Source organism: Varanus komodoensis, unplaced genomic scaffold, assembly GCF_004798865.1.
Source record: "Varanus komodoensis strain SLA01 unplaced genomic scaffold, ASM479886v1 scaffold100, whole genome shotgun sequence".
NCBI lineage: Eukaryota > Metazoa > Chordata > Lepidosauria > Squamata > Varanidae > Varanus > Varanus komodoensis.
Window position 1 is genome coordinate 1,374,929 of NW_025335270.1, and position 17,501 is coordinate 1,392,429.

Consider the following 17,501-nt stretch of genomic DNA (forward strand, 5'->3'; position numbering starts at 1 on the left):
AGACTAATAACACTCAACTATACACTATTCTTTCTTTCTCTAAGCAATAGAAGAATATCAATAACGGGCTTCTTTGCAGCACTGATATAACCCACGTTCAGCCACAATCCCACTCCCACTCCACTTTGCTGTTAGAATGGTGGATTAGTTTGAATTGGCAGGGTGATTTATTAACTGTTTATAAAAAAATCTGAGTGCATGTGCTAGTTAAAGTGTGAATGCCTTTCATTTTTGCTATATATTGTTTTGACTAGATTTTGCATGTACTGACTCACCACTACGCTAACATATTTTTCAATTGTTTTCTGTGGACATTAATCACTGTTCCATAAGAATAGACAAAAAGAGGGTTCAAAATTGAGCTTACAATGAAGAATTTGGCTCTCATTTCTCACCAAGACAGGGTTCTGATGACATGACCCACAATAAACTGCTGGGTGCACAGACACTATATTTGTGTCTCACTTAGGCTAGTCCCTGCCTTTAGGCTAACAATCTAATTCCTACTTCAGTTCCTTTGACCTCTCCTAGGTGTATTTTTTTCACTTGGTTGTGAAAAGCAGTGCATTTCTGTATTGCTAATTGTTACATGTGAAGCTGATAACGTGTAACAAAACATGTAAACTGTTTTGCATCCTCCCTGTTTTAGTCTGCAAGTTTGTTTCCCTTTTTTGCTGCCCTGTTCATGGAGCAGCAGGCATGGCAGTGGCTGAGCATCAGGGATCGTGTACCAAGAGGGAGGGCAGGGAGTGCTTCCTAGCAACAGACCACGGTGGCAGCCCTGCATGGTGCTCCTGCCTGGTCACTGCTCTTCCGCTTCTATGGTCCTGATTTAATGTGTAGATGGAGCTCCGCAGAGCAGCAGGAGAAAAAAGTGGTGGTCAGCCAAGCACATGCCGAGGACAGCATGCGGGCCAATGGGAAAGGGGCAGGCAGTGCAGAGAGAGGCAATGCGTGCTGGATCGGTTCCCAGCTGCAGTGGCTGATGGGCTATGTGCTGCCATGTGGAGGCAAGATGGAGGCATATGGACACTACTCATGTGTAGTTACCTTGCAAATGTGTGTACACAGGACACAAGGTAAGAAAGGAAACTGTGGTGTTCCTTAGCATTATGTATAAACAGCCCCATTCTGTTAATATGTAGCAGCAACAATCTGAGTTTATTTGCTGCAGGTATGCAACTATTTAAAGTTTGATTAACACTATAGAAGAAGGTGCAAAATATCCTGAGTGTCAGGGGCTCAAAATCACTTTCATTAATTAGCATCTTGTTTGTAATGTATTTCTGTAGGTACACGCAGATTGCAGTAGAGCTGTTTTAGCAACAAATTTCCTCTTCTGTTCTAAAATAATTGAAGCAGATTTTGTATGTACTGTTGGGAAAAAAAAGACACAGATACAGTAGGAATTATTTTGGGAAATATTCTGATATACCAAATAGTTTTCCTATACTTTTGAATTAAGAGTATTTTGTTTAATTCCTCATTGAGCTGGAATGCTCAATCAGGCTGTTCTTGTTCAAGCAATGTCAATTCTAGGGAATCCTGGCATTGAACACATGCTGGTACATTCAGCTCATTTGCCTGGCATGGCTTTTCCTGCCAGTGAGAACAGCTCAAGTAACCAGAAAAGGAAACAGTGCCATGTCATCCAAAGCAAGGATCTGCGTCATTGCACCTCTTATGAGCCAGAATTGCAAATTCCACTTTGTTTTTGCCCTGGCATGTTTGGAGCAACAAGCCAGGGTCTCCAGGTCAGACAAAATGGTAAACTTTCCTTTCTTGGTTAGATTATCCACTCCAATTAGTGAAAGGAGCCAAGCTGGAGTAAAAGAGCTGTGTGCACCAATAAATGGCTTGTGGATAATAAAACAGGGTTCTCTGGCATATCATTGCATGTGTTCACAGCCACAAATGAATGAAGTTCCTTAGGATTATATTGTCAAACTGTGAAATTCTAAACATACTTATCTGGGATATTGACTACAGTGGGAGTTGAGAGTCGAGTTTCATGCAAATATACTGCAAGGTTGCATTGGAGTAATTTGCCTTGGAGTAAATTACATTGAACTCAATGGGATTTACTTCTAACTCTAGATTTGTGCTGTGGCTTTTAAATGTTTCCACTTTTATGCTTTAAATCTTTCAGGAACAGATGTTGTCATTGTCAAAAATGGACGGCGAGTATGTGGCACAGGAGGCTGCCTAGCCAATGCCCCTTTGCATCAGAACAAGAGCTATTTTGAATTTAAAATCCAGTCTACAGGTCAGTCAAAAAGTTAATGTTTTCCAAAATGAATTACATTTTGCTCACATTGGACCCAAGTAACTACATTAGATTCAGACTTTTGAATAGAAGAGGCATTTCCACTGGAAGAAGGGTTTGGTCAGGCGCCTTCAGAGCAGATTTTCAGAGAGGTTAAGCAGCTTCAGGAAGGTGGAATTGGCAAAGTTCACATCCCCATTTTTGTCTTTGGGATCCTCCTGCAGAGAACCTACAATGTCCCTGGTAATTGGTTCGATTAAACACATTCCATCTCCGAATGGCCACTGTCCATGTAAGCTTGAGGCTTATGTGGGACATTTATGTGTAAGATGATAAGAATTGCTCTGTGGTAGAGCATATATTTTAAATGTAGAATGCCCCAGATATAATTCACAGCCCCTCCAGAAAGACATCAGAATTGGATGAATCTCTGAAGAGCCCATCAGAGAAGACATTAGTTGGAGTTATCTATGAGAAGAGTTAATCTGCAAAATGCATAGCTAACAGGTGACAACAAAGCAATCTTTCTTTGATAGCCTAGCAGAAGCCTCTTACTTCTGGAAGAAAATTGGTAGATGGTATTGTGCACAGGATGGTAGCAGGAATTATTTCTTTGCTTCCATCATTGCCTTATAGAATGAATTCTAAAATAAGCTCTAGCCTGTATTCCATCAGATTCAAACATCATTTTCCTCCACTGTCATCCCCAGCTGCTTCATTACTGTCAGTTCTCAGAAAACTAAGGTGTTGAATGGTCAAGTGAGATTGGGCCTCTTGAAGTGATTGGGTTAACCTTCTAGGTCAGTGGTTTTCAACCACCTGTCTGCAGACTGGTGCTGGTCCACAGGAGATTTCCTGCCAGTCTCGGGGTGGGAGCACATTCCACTCGCTGTGGACCAGTGTGGGGGCTGGCTGTGCTCCACCACCTATTCCTTGGTTGGCATCATGTTCACAGGGAATGCACTGGTGCCACCGGGGGAGGGGATGCAGGGAGGGGAGAGACAGCTCGGTGGGAACTGGCTAGGAGACACACTGCATCAATTTTGGTATTTTGTTCTTTTGTTAGCATTTTTGTTGCTCAGTTTCTGGTTATGTTGGAGAATTTTCATTTTTTTGGTATTGTGTTTGGAAACTTATACACAGAATACTGTATTATGTGTATGGTGCTTTTTGTTTCTGCCTCAGCAGTCCCTAAGGTGGTTTTCCAGTTTTCGTGGGTCCTCAGCTGGGGAAAGATTGAAAACCACTGATCTAGGTCATCTCTTGATTCCAGAGTAGCCCAGATGTTAATGCAACCATGAGCCATTGAAACAGAAAAATCCTGCAGGGTCATCTGGAAACTCACAGGATCATGTTCATTATTACCCATATTCCACCAGTTTTCCCCTTGTGAGGAACCCAAGTTGGCTTACATAGCTCTATGTTATCATCACAATAACAACACCCCCTATGTGACAGGTTAGGCTGAAACTGAGTGGGCCAAACTAACTCAAACCATCAGACTAGCTATCAGTTTCTTCATATTATTCACCATCTCACCCAGCAAAGATTGAGGACATACTAAGTCTTTAGCTTTGTGTGCCAATTCATTGCAGGCAGAAGGGCCAGTGAAAGGGCAGAGCAGGGTAGGGGGAGGAGGGAGGAGGGTTTTTTTTCCATTTCAAGGAAAAGAGCAAGGTTAGGTTTATTGCTTGATTTATATAGGATTTTTTGTTTTACTCACTGTCAATTTACTGAAGTTGCTTAAAGTGCAAGCCTATGTGTGTTTATCAAGAGATTACTTTTACTTGTTAGTTGAGCTTACTCCAAAGTGTTCTTAGGATTGCTCCCTTAGACTTATAGGAATGTAGTTGTATTGTACATACGTTTTCTTCTGCTTTGTCCATCCATTTCTTGTGTTATGCTAACAGCATAATCCTATGCATGTGTACTCAGAAGTAAGCCTGTTCTGTTCATTAGAGTTTACTTCCAAGTGAGTGGGTCCAGCATTGCATCATAAAGCATATACTCCTGAAGTTCTTCTCTCTTCCCCTTTCTTTTCTCTCATGGCTGTGCCTTTCCATTTTCTCTCCCACTGTATTTTCAGGAATCTGGGGTATTGGAGTTGCAACTCAGAAAGTCAACTTGAATCAAATTCCTCTTGGACGTGATACGAATAGTTTAGTACTGAGAAGCGATGGAGCGCTTTACTACAATAATGAGGAAAAGAACAGGTTGCCTGCAAACAATCTTCCACAAGAGGGTGATGTTGTGGTGAGCTTCTTTACATAACACTTACATGAATCACATCAGAACTGATCTTGCATCCTTTAGCCTAAAGCTACCTTCAAAGCAGACATGATCATCAGTGCCATATTGTTCATATGAGAACTAGTTCTATGTCTCCAAGAGCAAGTTTTACTTTTTTCTCATGCATTATAGCTATCCATGCTTATTTTCTTCTATCGTACCCTCTTTGTAAAGGGTGTGAAATGTGAAAGTATAGATGAGAGATTAGGTAGGTATATTGAATTTAATGGCAAAGCAACAGCTAGGCCATTTTGCACCACTTGCTAATTTTCTTGACATACAGGAGACCTCTTTCATCAGAAACTTGTTCCCAATCATTCGAGGAAAGGGCAGACTGTTAACAGAGCTATGAAGGATAACTTTAGTCTCTCTCTCAGTTGCCCACATGACCTAAAAATTTCTTGTAAGTCCTTCTAGGTAAGGGACATTATTAGAGCATCACACACATGTGGCATCTAAACACACACTAAATGTGTTGAGCTTATATTCTAGAATCTGGGTTCTCTTAGCAGAAAATTGCTTTCTCCAGTCCATGAAATCATACCTTTCTCTTGGGGACACTAGTCTGATTCACAGTGCAAAGCCTTAGGCAGCCATCATGCTATACTAATAGGTGTTTAATGTCGCTACTTATCAACATCTTATGAACACAGAACTTCACAGTGGGGATAAAATGGAAGGAAAGGCAGGCTGTGCTATAATCAGGGCTGGCTGAACTTACTACCTTTGTACAATAATTAAATATAAAGGATAGCATCACTAAGAGGAAATGAGGGGAGGAAAGGATGCAGAAGCTCGTAGTTGCAGATTAAAATACAAAATCCAAGAACTGAGATTGCAGAAGTATTGTGATGATGTAGAATTGAAGGCTTTACCCCAAATTAAGGGGGATGCAACATCTCTTAATAAAACTGGTTTTAGTATCTATGGAAGTCCACTCTCCTTTCCTCTTACCTTTGTGCAGGCTGTCCATCTTTATTTACTTATTGTATGATTTCTCTCTGACCTTTCTATACAGATGTACACTGAAAGCTACTTTCAATAATGTCTCAAATACTGTAAAACAATCACAAGCAATGAAAATAGTACACTGCATCTTCATAGACACAGGTTTTGTCTTCATAGGTTTTGTCTTCAAAGCAGTAGATATTATGTTAATCTTCTACTTTATTTAAAAAAAAAGCAAATGTTTTAAAAATCCGCGCAAAGCCTTTTGGAGGATTAGAATAGGCCAGCTGTATTAATGTGTGCATTTGTGACTATACCTTCCAGAGCTGGCTTTTCCTGGGTTGAAAATGAACCATGCAAAAAATCAAATTGACCTTAGATCTAACTCCAGGATAGAAAAAGGTTTATTTGTACTGAATGTGTTGAGGGTGATTTAAAGTCTCTTTAAATATATCCTCGCATTGAGAGTGTTAGATTTTTAAACAGTAAGTTTCTAGCTCTTAAGATCACACATGTTTGACTATGCTCCTAATTAAATCTTAGAAGTTCATTTTCCTTTGAATGGGGTCTAATTAAGCAGTACTTCCAATGGTTAGGAGGAAGCACCTTGGTTGTGTCTAAACCTGTTTTGTCTGCCCTAAGTTTAGTGGAAGAAAGCTGCAATCTAGAATGTAGAGATGTAAATATGTTTGCATGCAAATGTATAATATATTGAACAGTGTGGGATTTCTGACTACATATATCTTATATAAAACAAGGAGATAGATGCAAAGCTGCCTACTTTCCTAATTTATATGAGTGTTAAGCTCTTTCTGGCATGGAATATAGGATTTGAATTTTGATTTTCCACATGGTGTACATAGGAGTCTGACTATACCAGGCATTGGCTTAGTTGAGGCATTGGCTACATGGAATTTATTTTGAGCAAGTGCAAATGTAATAGTTCTATACAAATCCTTGGTGCAACCACACTTAGAATATTGTGTTCATTTCTGGTCACCTTACCTGAAAAAAGACATTACTAAGCTGGAAAAAGTACAGAAAAGGGCAACAAAAATGATCAAGGGCTGGAGCAACTCCCCTATGAAGAGCAGCTACAACAACTGGGAGTTTAGCTTAGAAAAAAGGCAAGTAGAGACTTGCTAGGGGTGTTTACAATAATGTGGAGAAAGTGGAGAGGAAGAGTTTTTTTCCTCTTTCCCATTACACTCAAGCCTGGGGTCATCCCTTGAAGTAGATTGTGGAAGGTTTAGGACAGATAAAAGGAAGTACTTCTGCCACGGGAAGTGGTTATGGTCACCAAATTGGATAGCTTCGAAAGGGGATTGGACAGATTTGTGGAGGAGGAGGCTACCAGTGGTTGCTAGTCTTGATGGCTGAGTGCTACCTATTTTTACCAGAACTGTCATGCCTGCATACACCAGATGCTGAACAACTTGAGTGGGCAGAACTCTTGCACATCCTGTTTGAGCTGTGGCCAGCTGGTTTGCCACCATGTGTATGGAGTGCTGGATTAGATGGACCTTTCCTCTGATTCAGCATGGCTTCTTTTATGATGTAAGGCAAAGCGGTGGCAATTTTCACCATTTTCCGGTATCTACAGGCAAAGAGAAATCAACAAATCCAGGAGCATATCAGAGTTCAGGAAGACATGAAATGGAGTGGAGTGGGGGCAGCTATAAGGGTGATTATAGTTAGGGGGAAATGTGGGAGAGAAATGTGTCTGTGTAGGAGAAGAAAGGACAGGTGCCTTACACCTGTTCCCCCCCACCAACCAAAAGGTTCCTGATAATCATGTCAGTCAGCCCCCTGGTCTATTGGTGCTGTTGTTAAATGCCAGGTCATTCCAAAATAAAACCTCCCTCAACTATGATATCATTGTTGATGAAGGGACCAACCTCGTTTGTATCACCAAGACCTGGGTGGGAGAGGTGGAGAGGCTCCCCTCTCCCAGCTGTGCCCACCTGGGTACTTGGTGCAGCACCAGCATTGCCTGGAGGGCTGGAAACAGTGGAGGGGAGGGGTGGCTATAGTTTGTAAACACACACGTTCTCTCACTGGACTTCTAGTCCTGTTGGGGCCAGGTTTAAGTGTTTGTACCTGATATTGGGCTCTCAAGATAGATTAGGGATTTTGCTGTTGTACAGTTCACCTTGCCACTCCGCAATCTCTTTGCCTGAACTGATGGAGGTAGTCTCGGACCTGGAGTTGAGGACCCCCAGAATGTTGGTTCTGGGGGACATGAACATCCATCCTGAAGCTGCTTTGTCCAGGATAGCTCAGGACTTCATGGCCGCCATGACAGCCATGGGGCTGTCTCAACCTGTCATTGGCCCAACACACAAAATGGGTCACACTTTGGACCTAGTCTTTTTGATGGATCTGGAAGATGATGGTTCAGATATGGAGGGGTTAATTATAATCCTTTTGTCATGGTCTGACCATTTTTTGGTGAGGTTTATATTATTGGCATAGTTTTCCCTCTGCAAGGGTGGGGGATCCAGAAGGTTTCCAGGGGTCTCTGGGGGAATCTCTGGCTGATGTGATTGGTGCTCCTGTTAAAGCCCAAGTCACTCTGTGGGATGTGGAGAAGATTCAGGCAGTTGACAAGATCACTCCTAAGTTTCTTCTTCCTTCTGTCAGAACTCGACTGGCTCCATGGTATACAGCTGAGCTCAGGGCAACAAAGCAAGAAGGGAGGCAACTAGAACATAGGTGGAGGAGATCTTTAGAGGAATCCAACTGAACATAGCTTAGAGCTCATTATAGAGCCTATTCTGCGGCAATAAAGGTGGCAAAATGTCAATATTTTGGCACTACTATTGTGTCTTCTCAGTGTTTACCCAGTCAAACTTTTCCAAGTGGTTGGGTGGTCTCCTATATACTGGAACATCAAGTGAGACCATTGAGACTTCGATGATGAATTTGCTTCTCACTTTGAAGACCAAGTCACTTGGATATGCTATGACTTGAACTCTACAGTTGATCTAGTCTTACTGAGAGAGGTGTCTAGAATACCATCTTATCTGATTTTGATGGATGAGTTCAAATTATTGTGGCCTGATGATGTGGACAAGATACTGGTTCTGTTCATGCTACAAGTACCACCTGTTCATACAACATTTGTCCTTCTTAGCTCATCAAGAGATCTAGCAACAGGGTTTGTACTTGGGTCCAGGAGGTCACCAACACCTCATTAAGAGAGGGAGTGGTCCCATTCTCTTTGAAGGAGGCTGTTATAAGACCTCTCCTTAAAAAGCCAAACCTGGGCCATTGTAAATTACAGGCCAGTTATAGACATCCAATTTTTGGGCATGGTGCTTAAGCAGGTGGTGGCCAAGCAGCTTCAGCTTCTCTTGGATGAAACAGATTATCTAGATCAGGGGTCCTCAAACTTTTTTAACGGAGCCAGTCAAAAGGTGCCGGTGATGGGCGTGGGCTGCCAAGGCGGTGTGGGCAAGGGGTGCGGGCTAAGCTGGGGGGGGGGGGTGCTGCTGCAAGACGCCAGCTTGCTCGCAAGGAGATTGTTTTCTCCAAGCAAGTCCAAAAAGATCTCCTTGCTCGCAAGCCGCCGCTGGGCGTGTGCACTGCGAGGTGGAGGCTAGTGAGCAAGGAGAGCATTTTCTCCAAGCAAGTCCAAAACAATCTCCTTGTGAGCAAGCCACTGCTGGACACGCATACTGCGAGGTGGAGCCTTGCCCGCAAGGAGATCCTTTTCTCCAAGCGAGTCTGAAAAGACCTCTGCATGAGCAAGCCCCCGCCTCGCCGCACGTGTGGCAAGTCCAAAACCTCTATGGCGGGCCAGATAAATGGGCACGGTGGGCCAGGGCCAGCCTGCAGGGCATAGTCTGAAGACCCATGATCTAGATGCATTTCAGTCAGGGGTTTGGGATATAGACTTTCTTGGTTGCCCTGTGGATGACCTTTGCCAGGAAAGGAACAGAGGGAGCCTGTTTGTACTTCTGGACCTCTCAGCAGCTTTTGAAACCATTGAGCATGGTGACTTTCTGGACAGGACGGCTGGGTTGGGAGTTAGGGGTGCTGAGTTGTGGTTGTTCTACCTGGACTACTGTGTCTAGAAGGTGGTACTGGGGGACAGTTGCTCTGCCCCATGGCAATTATGCTATGGGGTTCCTCAGGGCTCTATACTGTACTTCATGCTGTTCAGTATCTACATGAAACCACTGGGAGAGGTCATCTGGAACTGGGGGCTGAGGTCTCTATCTCATTTTCATGTAGCCCAGGTGAGGTGGTTTCTGTCCTGAAGCAGCACTGCCTGAGCTCGATAACGGACTGGATGAGGATAAATTGAAGCTTGAGCCAGATAAGATGGAGGTGTTGTTGATGGATGGTCCTTCTGCCCAGAGGGTGGGCCTTCTACCTGTTCTGGATGGGGTTGCAGTCCCCCAAAGGACAGGGTTTGTAGCCTGTGTTCCTAGACCCAAAATATCAGGTACACTTGGTAATCTGGAGTGCCTTCTTTCAGCTGAGCTTAATTTATCTACTTTGGTCCTACCTAGACACATTCTGGAACCTCTCAGCTATTGTAATCCACTGTGGGTGGGTCTGCCTTTGAAGACAAACTAGAAACTTCAACTGGTATAGAATGGGGTAGTGCAACTGCTGGTACAAGCAGGTCTGCACTCCCATATCACCACGGTATTATATTGTTTTCATTAGTTACCATTTGAGCTCTGGGCCCAATTTAAGATGCTTATGCTAACATAATGGTTTAGAACCAGGATACCTGGAAGACCATCTGCTCCCATATGTAGCTAACTGTCCCTTAAGATTGGGTGAGGAGAACCTTCTGAGAGAGCCATCTTCTGAGGAGGTAAGGAGGATGGCAAATAAAAGAGGGGTCTTCTCAGTGTTTGAGCCCCATCTATGGCTTGGCCTTCCGAGAGTATGCTGCCTGGCGCCATCATTACATTCTTTTCAATGCCAGGTGAAAATGATCCAATTCTCCAGACATTTTAATAATTTATTTTTTATTGTTCAATTTTAAGGTACAGTCTTATATTGTGTCTTAATTTTAATATATTATTTTAATCTATAACTGGCAGCTCACCTGCATATGTATATTTTATTGTATATCGTTATTGTATGTTGTTATATTTTATATGTTCCAATGTGATACATTGTTTTTATTGTTTCTTTGTAATCTTCCTGGAGTGTCCTTGAGACTAATTAACTGTGGAATACAAGTTGGAAATAAATAAATAGTCCTGGCAGTGCAAATAATGTTAGTTTGCTTCAAAATATGGACTGAATGGAATCCTCAAAGATCTAAAATCAACTTTAGTTTATGTATAAAATATCATAGACTACTTTATTTGGCCTGTGCAGAAAGCATTAAACATCTATGCATTGAGCTGCAATCCTGCACATAATTACATGGGAGCATGTCTCATGGAAATAAATAGGATATTTATGAGTACTCTTGTGTAGGGTTGGATTGTGCAGTACATAATTTTAGATTCCATCATTAAGAGAGCAATTCTACAGTCACTACACAGTATATGAGGGGTTATACTTCAGCCATGGACCTGAGAATCAGAGCTTCAACTCTTTCCCCCTTAAATTTCAGCTTAAAGGTACCTTACTATTTTTGCAAGTATTTGTTTGCATAAGAATGCAGAATGTTGCATTGAAACACATACGCTATGCAATGCAATACCACCACTGGCACCAGCCCTTACTTCGAGAAGACTAGCCTGGGTATTAAGATTAGTATAATAAGACCAGCCTCTAGCTACCTAGCCAGATGGAATATGGCAAATAATGGCATGAAAGATGGCCTTTTTTTGTTTTTATTTTGGCTGCGGTGCCTTTCTTAAAGAATTTTCTCCTCATGGAGGCTTTTGCTTATGTCACTTTCATTTTCCAGTGAATAATTTTTCACCTAGGCTGTGTAAAATGGTTTGTTTGAATTGTTCATGTAATCTTGGCTTGCTGTTTTAATATTTCATATTATTAATATTTCATTGTTTTGTCTTGTTGACATTTTGAGAATATTTGGTGAAGCCACCAGAAAATATTCATATTTGGGAGTAATATATAAATTGCTTACATAAATTAAAATAAAAACAAGGCAGAGGCTTACAAAGATTTCACATTTGTCTTACAGGGGATAACATATGATCATGTAGAATTAAATGTTTATTTAAATGGAAAAAATATGCACTGTCCTGCCTCAGGAATCAGAGGAACTGTTTTCCCTGTGGTATATGGTAAGTTGGCACTCTCAGAACCTACTTTACTAGACTGAACAGAACACATGACCTGAGTTCAAATGCCCACTTAACTATGAAGCTCACTGGGTGACCTTGAGCAGGTTGCCAACTCTCTCTGTAATGTGAGGATAAAATAGAGTGGGGAAAAGATGCAGATTGCCCTAGGTTTCTGCAAGGAAAAGTCTGATAAAAATGTAACATGTAAATTAATGCATATTCTTAAAGCAACTGCCAATATTCTAATAAAAGCTTGCTAGAATTTTAATGATCATTTTAATGTTTATTTAGGTAGCTTATGAACATAATGCTATTAAGTCAGCTTGCAATGACTGTAACTGAAATCTGACAGTTAGAAATTTCCATGTTTTGATGCAGATGCTATCAACTGATTTTTTAAACAATTTCTCTATAAACAAACCACAGTATTGAAATAGGAATAACGAATTGCAAAATATGCCACTTTTCATTTCAAAACTTAATTACTATCACAAGTCAATATTCATTAAGAGTTGTGGTAGAATCATTCTTTTCTTGATCTGGGAAATTTGGTAATTTAGGATGGTAATTTAGGATACTACTTATTGCCTTTGAAATTCTCATGTTAGATACCTGTCCTGAAGTAATGGATGGGACATTTCTTTCAGTTGACATTTTTAAGCCAGTCGACCTAATTTGTACCTCCCAGACTAATATGTGAATTGATTGTACAGTTTTCCATATTTTGCAATACAGTTCTTTGCTCACACATTGCATACAAAACTGTATGTCAGGGAAGGTTATATGCAAAATAAATGCAGATGTTTGTGCAGGTTTTTTGGAAAAAAGTTGCAGACTAAAGAAATTGGACAGAATGGAGGCATTGAATGCATGTGAAACTGATACAGACTAAGAATGAATTGATTTGTTCAGCCCTTGTAGTGAACACCAGTGAGGGAGGGATGTACTAAAAGCCCTAATACCATTTTCCTAGCACCTTTGTTTTCCTGAAGTGGACATGGCTCAGATTTTCTTGGCTTATGAAGATTGATAATACAGTACAAACAACTAAAGTGCATTATTTCTGATGCAGCATTCTCATAAAATAGGGAGTGCAATAAACAAGGATCCTTAGATGCCAACACTCACTGTCCCCCAGTTTACTGAAAAGAGCATGCACAGCTCTCACCAGAATTTCCCTTTACTCCTTTCTTTGCCACACAGTTTTTCTACTGTATCATTACCCCAACTCAACTATACCATAATTGTTTTATAAACATACAGGTATGGCACTTTTTCTCTCCTTTGATTTAGAATCAAATACCTGAGGGAGCACCTCTCCTAGTATGAAACTGCCTAAGCCCTACAATCACCATCTGTGTTTCAAAGGATAGGAAGAACAGTCATTTCAGCTTTCCTAGTAAGAATTGTCTGTGCCACCATTGTAATCTTTGTGGTGCCCAGTTAAGGCTTTTCTCCATTCCTACGTCTTTGATGGCTTATAAATATTGTAATAAGTGACCAAGAAGAAATATAACAGAAGCAGATTTCATTTATTCATTACTTTTTGATACCACCCAGCAGCTGAGTAGGTGAGAGCCTTTGGGCAGTTCACAATTTAAAACATAAAATATAGCAAAAAAAAAAAAAAAAAATCAGTTTATAAATGTTTAAAGCTATAGTACATGGGTCCTCGAACTACAGCCTGGGGGCTGGATCTGGCCCGCCATGCCCATTTGGACTCGCCTGCTACCGCCCACCTCGCCCTGCGCATGGGGAGGCAGCAGTTGGCTCACTTGGGAAAATGATCTCCATGCAAGCCAGCCACTGCCTCGTGTGCCTGCCTCGCGGCGCATGCCCACTCCTGCCCATCCCTTGCCACACACGCACGCCCACACCTCACCTCGCCGCAGCATGTGCCCTGCCCCTGCCTCAGCATGCACGCCCACACACGCTGCACTCGCCCCTGCGCTGGCCTGTGCGCACTGCCAGCACCACCTCTCCAGCCCACACCCAGCACCGGCAGCTTTCAACTGGCCCCCTGGTGGAAAAGTTTGAGGACCCCTGCTACAGTATAAAGTAGAAATAAAACCCAGAATGAAACCTAACAGTAATAGGAAGATTTAAAGGATTTAAAACAAGAACTGTAACTAAAATTCCTGAGAAAATCAGAAAACCTGTGCCAGAACGAGTACAATGGAGGTGCCAGGTTAGCCTCTGTTGGTAGTTCATTCTGTAGCCAAAGTGTCGCAACAGAACAGGCCCTTTTCTTTGGAGCCACCTACCTGCTTTCCTTTGGCAGGGGCTCCTGCAGAAGGACTGTTGAGGATGATCTGAGATTCCACACAGGTATATTTGGGAGGAGACAGTCCTTCAGGTAAATGGCCCCAAGCCGTTTAGGACTTTGAATGCTGGACTGACAGCCAATGCAGATAGTAAAATACTGGCCTAATATGATTACACTAGCCAGTGCCTGTTAACAATCTCACTGTCCTGTTTGGACCTGTATAATACACTGCAGTAATCCAACTGAGAGAACCTAAGAAGAGATAAGCTGGATAAGACCAGTAGTCCATCTAGTCTAGCACCGTTTTCATACCGTTGCAAGCAAGCTGTCCACAGCATCCTACCAGCAGGATAGGAGTGAAACAGCACAATTTTGCTTAGGTTCCACAACAACTGGTATATCTAGGCTGTCCCAAGTTACCAAAGCATGGCTAACTGTGGCTAGGCTATATCTACCCAGATGAGGATGTAGTTACTGTATTTGTCCAAGCTGATAAAAGGCCCTCCATGCCATCAAATCCAACTGGTACATGGAGTTGACTGGCTACTTCCTGCTCAAGCACCTTGTCCAGAAAGGGACTATAGGCTATTAGGCTATAGTTCTTAACATCATCTGCATCCTGATTGCACTTTTATTTTTTAAAGAAGTGGCCTAATTACCACCTCATTTAAAGCGCCCGGCACAACCCCTTCTCTCAAGGAGTTTACAACCTCCTTGAGACTCACCCCATACCTCTTCCTGTGAGAAGTAATAAGTTATGAAAGGCAAGTGTGAAGTACACAGTAAAGCACATGAAGGGTAAGGGTCCAGCATGGTCAACCAGACTTGGCCAAGCACCTTGTTGACATCTTCACGTCTCAACAACTGAAACACATCCAAAAAACTGGGCCAGATGATGCTGTGAATGGCTTTATTAGTCCAACTGCATTAATTGTGGTGTCCAAGGTGTGACAGATCTAAGCAACTTTATCTTCAGAATGCTGTGTAGCCTTGTTACTGAGCACTGCTGAAGGTTCCTGGCCCAGATTGCAGCAGGCTGTGAACAACTTGGCAAAGCTTTGCTTGATGACATTGGGAAGATGCAAGAGCTCCCTCTTTGCCGCCCTCCTCTCTACAGAGTAAGCTTGAGGTGCAGAGAATCAGTCTATGTATTATTCACTCCCCATTGTAAGGTTCCTTGTAGTCTCTTTGGTGATCTGGTACAGAGCTACATCACAGGTTTTTTTGGTGCATCCACTTCAAGGGTTGTTGATTGAGACCTTTACCATGGCAGCACTGCACAGTCAGGTAGACCAAAGCCAGTGGCTATTCTGAGAATTGGGTCACAGCACTTTCCCCTCCACTGATCTACTAGTAACTTGTGTTCAAACTACTGTTGGGTAAATTTCCCTGTTCTGCAATGGTGAAGGCAGTGTGCATTGCTAAACTAGCAAGTAGTCATTTGCTTACCCATTTTGGTGTGTAAGAATTGCTTCCAGGTGAGCAAGTACTTTTATAATTACATGAAAATAGGGTCAGCTGTTGATGTACCACAAATAATTGTGTTTTATTGCAAGACTGTGTTAAGCTCCATAATTATCTGTAGGAATGCAAATTGTGAACATAAGTGATACTTTGAACATTTGATACAAAAGACCAGGCCAGGTGTTCCTCCTCATGTGATCATGGAATTGTGAGAGGGGAGAGTAAGGCTGCACTTGCTGTCTCTGCCTATTTGCATTATCTCCACCATGCATTAGAGGGGGAACTTGGAAGTGAGAGGCTTGCTCTGTGCCATTTAAAATGCTACAGTGTGAAGGATCTGAATGATTTAGACAGTCTAACTTGTGCAGAGCAGGCTTCCCACTTCCCTTCTAATTTGTGGAGGGTTGCAGAGTAAGACTGTTGGGGGCAACAAGTGCATTCCTGTATGAGTTTGAACACCTGAGCATTTCCTTGCTATAGAAAATATTGTTTGACTACACAGTATGTATGTATGTATGTATATGAGTACTTCACTATGTTTTTCTCTTTCTTACAGTTGATGACAGTGCCATTTTGGATTGTCAGTTTAGTGAATTTTATCATATACCTCCAGCAGGTTTTGAAAAGATACTCTTTGAACAACAGATCTTCTGAATGTTTCCACTGAGAATTAATTCACTAGCACTTTTTAGCTGTTCTCTCAAAATTCCCAAAACAAAAATCTCTATTTAGTAAAAGATGTTTAGCTGTAACCAGAGAAGAATGTTGCAGTTGTTAGATTTGACTACTATTTTGTGTTGTGAACAATATTTTTAATTTGATATTAAGGGATACAGTTGACAGTATTCAATGAATGTTGACCCAAGTGATGCTATACAATGCAATACTTGTGTACACAAAACTGTATGTTCTGATGGTTGTTGCAACATTTTGACTCTTATGTACATATTTCCTAAGTTCTATGGATTACAGGTGTCTATAGCGATTCACAACTGCAATATTGGAAGCTGTTTTTTCTGTTTTTCATGAGTCAGAGTCCTGTTCAGTGGGTTCTTGCAGTGGAATTAGGGCAAGCTGATGATTGGAAAAAGCCGAGCCCACTGGAAGCTTATCTTATGACTGTAGTGTATAATTTGTTGGTTGTTAAGGCTAATGCTAACTCTTAATCGTATCTTACAGGGATCTTCTATTTACATGTTTTTTTCTAGAAAAAATAAACATCTACTGGCTGTTCTTCTCTCTACTTTGTGATTGTTTTAAATGACATTTTTGTGCACTAATACTACTATAGCATAGATTTTTGTGAAGGTAGCTTTTCTGTACTTCCAGAAGTTTGAAAAATACCCTACGTGCTTGTTGTGTTAAATAACAGCTTCTTACCTGTGACAGAGGTTAGCTGACATGACATAGCAGAATAGAGTATACTATACAATTTTTTAAGATTTGCAGTGTGGTTTTGGCACACTGCAATATAACTGTGAGGTTTTGGCTCTCTTTTTTTTAGCAAGTTAGTAATACTTCTAAATCCTATGGTTGCAAAAGTTGCAGTCTACCATCTTAGTTCTGTTAGCAAGTATGTGGAAAAAGCTAATTGTTCTATATGCTATCAGTTTTTCAATCTTAAGAAAAATGTCATTTTCTTCCTGATAGCCTAATAGTAGAAATACTTAGTGCTATTCTGCAAAGAAGTACCCTTTTCTTGTAATCACTCAGCTATGGATAAACTTAGGAATTCTACTCCTGTAACTGGAAAACCATTTCCAAAATCGCTTGAAAAAGAAGCCTGTCAACCACCTTGGTCCACTGCTTGTAGATTATGCCTAATTTTACATACCTGATCACATTAGTCAAACTTCTAGAGCATTACACTACAGTGGTGTAGGAGTTTATGCTAAAAGCAATGTGTAGCTTTAACAGATGTGCTGGTACACACACACTCACGCTAATACCTGTTCCGAACCTGATGCCTTCCAGATGTGTTGGACTGCAACTCCTTTCATTCCCAGCCAACATGATAAGTGGTCAGAAATTCTGC

General features: G+C 41.5%; 1 protein-coding gene across 2 annotated transcripts in view; it reads left to right on the forward strand.

Moving 5' to 3' along the window:
- SPRYD7 (SPRY domain containing 7) overlaps positions 1-16,699 on the forward strand; it is a 19,018-nt gene extending 2,319 nt beyond the window's left edge. Inside the window, exons 1-5 of one of the 2 annotated variants that reach the window (XM_044419249.1) lie at positions 39-1,079; positions 2,150-2,266; positions 4,353-4,519; positions 11,634-11,736; positions 16,023-16,699. In XM_044419249.1, the coding sequence (XP_044275184.1) occupies positions 836-1,079; positions 2,150-2,266; positions 4,353-4,519; positions 11,634-11,736; positions 16,023-16,120 (729 nt within the window). In that variant the 5' untranslated portion in view covers positions 39-835 and the 3' untranslated portion in view covers positions 16,121-16,699. Of the gene's footprint in view, positions 1-38; positions 1,080-2,149; positions 2,267-4,352; positions 4,520-11,633; positions 11,737-16,022 lie in introns of those variants that run through there. The other variant, XM_044419250.1, reaches the window with a different exon arrangement.
- Positions 16,700-17,501: the final 802 nt, after the last annotated feature.